Source organism: Oryzias melastigma, linkage group LG2 (genome assembly GCF_002922805.2).
Source record: "Oryzias melastigma strain HK-1 linkage group LG2, ASM292280v2, whole genome shotgun sequence".
Taxonomy (NCBI): domain Eukaryota; kingdom Metazoa; phylum Chordata; class Actinopteri; order Beloniformes; family Adrianichthyidae; genus Oryzias; species Oryzias melastigma.
In genome coordinates, this window is record NC_050513.1 from 2,175,571 (window position 1) to 2,181,070 (window position 5,500).

At 46.3% G+C, this 5,500-nt stretch overlaps 2 protein-coding genes across 3 annotated transcripts in view; one reads left to right on the forward strand and one right to left on the reverse strand.

Moving 5' to 3' along the window:
• Positions 1-2,403, reverse strand: part of LOC112139977 (matrilin-4) — a gene marked incomplete at its 3' end in the record, with an annotated part of 22,304 nt that extends 19,901 nt beyond the window's left edge. Inside the window, 1 exon segment of the mRNA XM_024262863.2 lies at positions 1,839-2,403.
• rbpjl (recombination signal binding protein for immunoglobulin kappa J region-like) overlaps positions 1-5,500 on the forward strand; it is a 28,996-nt gene that overhangs the window by 707 nt on the left and 22,789 nt on the right. For both annotated transcript variants that reach the window (XM_024262864.2, XM_024262865.2), the window contains exon 2: positions 1,753-1,891. In XM_024262864.2, coding sequence (XP_024118632.1) covers positions 1,753-1,891 — 139 coding nt within the window. The remainder of the gene's footprint in view (positions 1-1,752; positions 1,892-5,500) is intronic.

A 5,500-nucleotide genomic window follows, 5' to 3' on the forward strand; every position in this document is an offset into this window, starting at 1 on the left:
TATTTGATCTTTCCATCATCTTCATCACTGTGACGGTTGACTGTAGCAGCAGCAGGTGGTGGATGTGTGCAGGCATGTTTACCTAATGATGGACGCTCACGTTATTCTCTGCTGGGTGTAATCATGTGATCCTGAAAGAGACGGATGATAGGCTGGAACCTGCTGAAACTGGAAATAGTCTGCCAGCAAGGATGATGAGGAGAAGAGGAGCAGAGGAGCAGGGCAGTAGAGGAGCAGAGGAGGAGAGGAGTAGTAGAACAGAGGACTAGAGCAATAGGAGTAGAGGGTAGTGAAGTAGAGGAGCGGAGGAGCAGCTCTCATGTTTGTCTGCACAGTGGCACTAAGGCAGTCATCACAGGAGCACGGGAAGGCGGGGTCAGAGCCTAGGCCCCGCCCTGCTGGGGTGTGACTGACAGCTGGAGCAGAGATGAAGACAGCTTTTCTTCAGGTTGGATTGGAAGCAGATGTGGAGCTGCCGCCTGCTCCTCTGCTTACTGCCTGATTGTTTTGCTGACTGTCTGCCCGCCCTCTCACGGAAGGACTCCATGAATGACTGACTGTATCTGACTGGAGGGGGGGGGGGTTACCTTCGCCAACACATTAACCAGCAGTCTGGTCTAAAGTCTGACTCCTCCCACTGAAACAGACCCACCGTCACGTCAGAATCAGGAATCTGCTTCAAATCATCTGAAGCAGTGAAGCGCTTCAGTGAAGCAGAAGGTCTCAGCTCTCAGGAGGAGAATTCTATTGGACTGGTCTGGACTCAGTCTGCTCGGCTGTGCACCAGCGTCTGACCACCTTTTCGTTCGGGTAGCAAACATTTGGGAAGCCAAACAAACTGTGGTTTGGTACAGCTGGTCGACAGGTGCTGCTGCTGGTTACCATGACAACCAGCCTTTTTAGCAGCCTTTCAGCTTCTTAAGACAACAGTGGTGCCAAGCCGTGCTGTGCTAAAACATGGGCTTTAGTCCAAACAGAAACGCTCAGAAAACTGAAGAAAAAACCTTTAAAGTTTCAGACATGAAAACAAAGCAGAACCGGAATCAGCAGAACCAGGCTATTGGACTGGGCCAGGTTATTGGACCTGAACAGGTTATTGGATCAGAACAAGTCATCAGACTGGATCAGGTTATTGGACCTGAACAGGTTATTGGATCAGAACAAGTCATCAGACTGGACCGGGTTATTGGACCTGAACAGGTTATTGGACCGGACAGGACCAGGTTATTGGATCAGAACAAGTCATCAGACTTGACCAGGTTATTGGACTTGAACAGGTTATTGGACCGGACAGGACCAGGTTATTGGATCAGAACAAGTGATAAGACTGGACCAGGTTATTGGACCTGAACAGGTTATTGGATCAGAACAAGTAATCAGACTGGACCAGGTTATTGGACCTGAACAGGTTATTGGATCAGAACAAGTCATCAGACTGGACCAGGTTATTGGACTTGAACAGGTTGAGAACATGAGATGCTCTGAATCTCCTCCAGTCAGTCACTGTGAACCCATAGACAACCCCCCCCCCATCCTCCCAACACACACACACACACACACACACTCACGCGCACTCACGCGCACAGAGGTCGGAGGAAGCGGACTGCTGTCCTGTGGTTCGATAGTTTCACGTGTTTGTTCCAGTTCGGTCCTGGGTCACATGAAGATGAAGATGAAGATTGCAACTGTCCTTAACATTAACTCTGAATCAGTTTCTTTTCCCGCGGGGGGGTTGTGTTTCTCGTCCTCCAGGGTGCTTGGGGCGCCGGCCGGACCCCTCTCCAGCAGACAGCCCGCTGCTCCACACCCTCCCTCTGCCCCCCGACCCGATGACTCACCTGTGCACGCGGCTGACAGCTCACGACGCACCTCGGAGCGGCGACTGGAGCAGGTACCTCCGGGGCAGGTGGGGGCTTTCACCTCCAAACAGAGAGGCACGCACGCGCGCGGTGTCCCGCCTGGACACGTGGATGTCGCGGGTGGATGCGGGTTATCCCAAACTTCACGCACTGCTTTGAGGAATGAGCGGCGGGGCGCGAGAATGCGTGGAGGGTCTCCTGAGGGGGACGGAGCTGGAATGAGGAGCTCGGAGATGTGTGAGGAGCTTTCAGGAGGAGACTCCTCTGAGGAGGTGGAGACCCTCCCCTGTGCTGAAACCTGAACTGATGCTCTTTTTCAGGCTCGTTCTGTGACTCCTGGAGTCCAGGAGCTTCAGTCTGGAAGTTCAGTCCAGCTTCTTCTGTTCCTGTTGCTGCTTCAGACTGAAACGTTCCGTTACTGTCGCTGCTGCTTCTTCATGTCTGTTTTTACGGCCTCCTCTCCTGTCAGGTCATGCAGGAACATCTGGACTTTTGGAGGGAAAAGCACCCCCCCCCCATCATCAAACCGTCCAGGATGTGAAATACTGGAAGGTGTGCTCTCTGACACCATGGTCCTTTGACCTCTGTCGCCATGGTAACTGGATGCGCACAGAGGCTCACAATTGTTTGGGAAAGAGGAAGAGTGTGCAGCCGTCTCACAGTCATGAGATGGTTCAGACCCCAGACCTGACAGCCGGTGGGCCAGGCACTCGACCTCTCACTGCCCTCAGCTGTCAGACAGAATCTTTGGTCCAAATGAGAAAATGTGAAAGAAATCCTGAACGATGGACCTGAGTTCAGATCAGATGTTACCCTCATCACTCATGACACCAAATCCACAAAAATGACTTTTTATGATCTAATAAAACAAAAACAAAAAACTGTAATGCTTGCAGAGCTCTGTGTTCTGCAGGGAATCCTCTTCTCTGATTTTCCTCCGGACAGATCTGATGAAATGTTCAGGTGTTGATGAACTAAGAGAATGAGGAGGATGAACCACAGTCCACCTGCTGGCTCATTCACACGCTTAACCACAGTAGGGCAGGGTTGATAAAATCGATTATTGAGTTTAATAGATCAATAATTGATTCATAAAGATAGGAATCGATTCTCCACATAAAGCTAAACTCTGCCAGCTTGATGCTAATGTTTAATAGAATTTCCCATTGGACAGCTAATGCTAACGCTCGGTTGACCTAAACATACATTCTGACTGAATGAACATCTTTATAAACTCACAGGCAGGAATTTTACAAACTCTTTTAAGAAAATATTCTTAAAGTAACTATCTGTGGTCTAAAACATCGTTTTTTGCTCATACTTTCTTCTTCTTCTGGAATAAGTTATGATGCTATATCACGATCTCCACCTAGTGGTCAAACTGAAACGTCCTCCAGGAGAAGCAGAACAATGTTTCCAATGTTAATGATCTGAACATTTTAGTTAGAACTTCTCCTTTAGAGAATCCATGTAACTCTGGATGATATTAACAATCTCATTATTTCACTGATACATTTACAGTATGTGAACTGGATCAGATTAATATAATGATATTCAAATTATATAGTAGATTATTAATGTATTTCTAAACATTCATGTTCACATTCAAGATGCACGTTTGATGAATCTGTTGAGGAAACAATCCTCTGATTGTTGTAGGTTTTCTTGTTTTCAACCGTGACCGGCGTGGTCCTGCTCCTCGCTTCTCCGTGTTTTGGTGCAGAAAGATTTGTAGTGAAGAACCTGATGTTCAGTTCAGTTCTCCTGAACGTCCTTTCTGACATCCGCCCGTCCTCCTCAGCATCACTCTGATTGTCTCATTCAGACTTCTCTGGCCTCAAACCAAACTGAACAAGTGAGTCTAGAAACTTCACTTCTGCAGCTACAAAAACAGAAACTTTAGATTTCTTCTGTGCCACAATTCCTGGGAAAAACAAACCGGGTCCACACAGGTTCCTTCAAGCCTTCATCATTTGGGTCTTCATCAATCGCATTCTTTAGTTATGTCCCTCCAGCCCCTCCCTGCGTGTCCTGCTCTTCCAGCACTCATCATTATGAGGAACATTCCAGACTCCTCGCCGGCGGTTTAACTCCACGCCGCCGGCTCGTTTCTTTGTTACGGCGCAGACGGCAGTGGAGTGGAGACAGAACAAACAGAACAGGCATGAGAGCAGAAAACAGAAGTCTTTCTCTTCTCTGAACTCATCGTGGCGTGAAGGACACCAAGCTCTTTACTCAAGATTTAAAATATAGCTCTTACAGTCATGCTAGCATAAAACAAAGGAAGCATAAGAGTGAAACAGGATTTAGTTCATCCTGTCTGACCACAGCTCAGAAGATCAAACATGGAGACCAGTTTAAGAAGATCATCAGATCTGTGTTTTCATTGGTCACCTCCTGATGTGTGTGTGTGTGCGCTGGGGGGGGGGGGTCCAGACTAATGTCAGGTCAAACTTTCTGAGCACAGATGTTTGTCCTTGTGTTCGTCCAGTTGAAGCTCATGTTTGCCATAAAAACAGATTTATTTCTGAATGTCAATGAAATGAAACTCAAACCAGTGTTTCTCATGATATTTCTCATGTTTTCCAAGCTTCATAAGGTTTAAGGAAAGGGGTGTTAAACTCAATCGCAGAAAGAGCCAAAATCCAAAACACAGTCCTGCAGATAAACATTTACTAAACTTTCTTAAACTACGTTTTTAAAACGTAATGGAACAGTATAATGTGGTTATGATGGAGGATTGATTGTCATGTCAGAGGTGGTTAAAATCGAGTTAAGAAAAAAAACTTCAATACATAAACAAAATGTAACCAATAAATCCATAATTGATGTTCAATAAGAAACAAATCAGAATATTTTAAAGCAGGGGTGCACACACTTTTTCAATCTGAGAGCTACTCATGACATGACCGAGTCAAAATGATCTACCGCCCACTAAAAATGCAAAATACATTTTTTATAAATATATTGAGAATTATTTTTATATGTACAGTATATGCTGGTGTGCCTTGCATTACTGCATCAACCTATATTGCACAATACAACATTTTTTTTTGTCATTACCTTACTCTGATGACTTGCACTGAATTGAATTAGCCAGGACGCATAGTCCGGACAGTAACTGCTGATTGCCAGCCTCAAGCAGACTTGCAGATGCTCATCAGTCATGGTGGAACAGTACTTGGACTTGATGATCTTCATGTGGGAAAAGGCTGACTCACATAAATAAGTGGAGCCAAATAATGCAGTCAAGAAGGTAGCACATTTTCGGATGTTGGGGTACTTGTCCTCTGTGAGTAAGTTCCAGAATTGTCCATGAGCTCTGGCCTTCAGCTCAATGTCGACTTGAAGTGTCAGAATCTTATCCTCCACTCCAGAAGAGTTCAGGTGACACAGTGTTAAAACTTTTGATGGCAGTGAAACAACCTCAGCATCTTCCTGGAAAGGGTAGCGCATGAATGTAGCGACTGGCTTGAGTACAGCAAAGTCTTGAAAGCGTCTGTCGAACTCTGACAGACAACTGTCAATTTGCTTTATGTAGCGTGCACTGTCAAGCTGCGCACATGACGGCTCTGTGTCTCCAGCTCTGCTGCGAGATTCTGGAAGTTTGCCAAATCATGGCGGTGGAGCTTTGAGGAGAG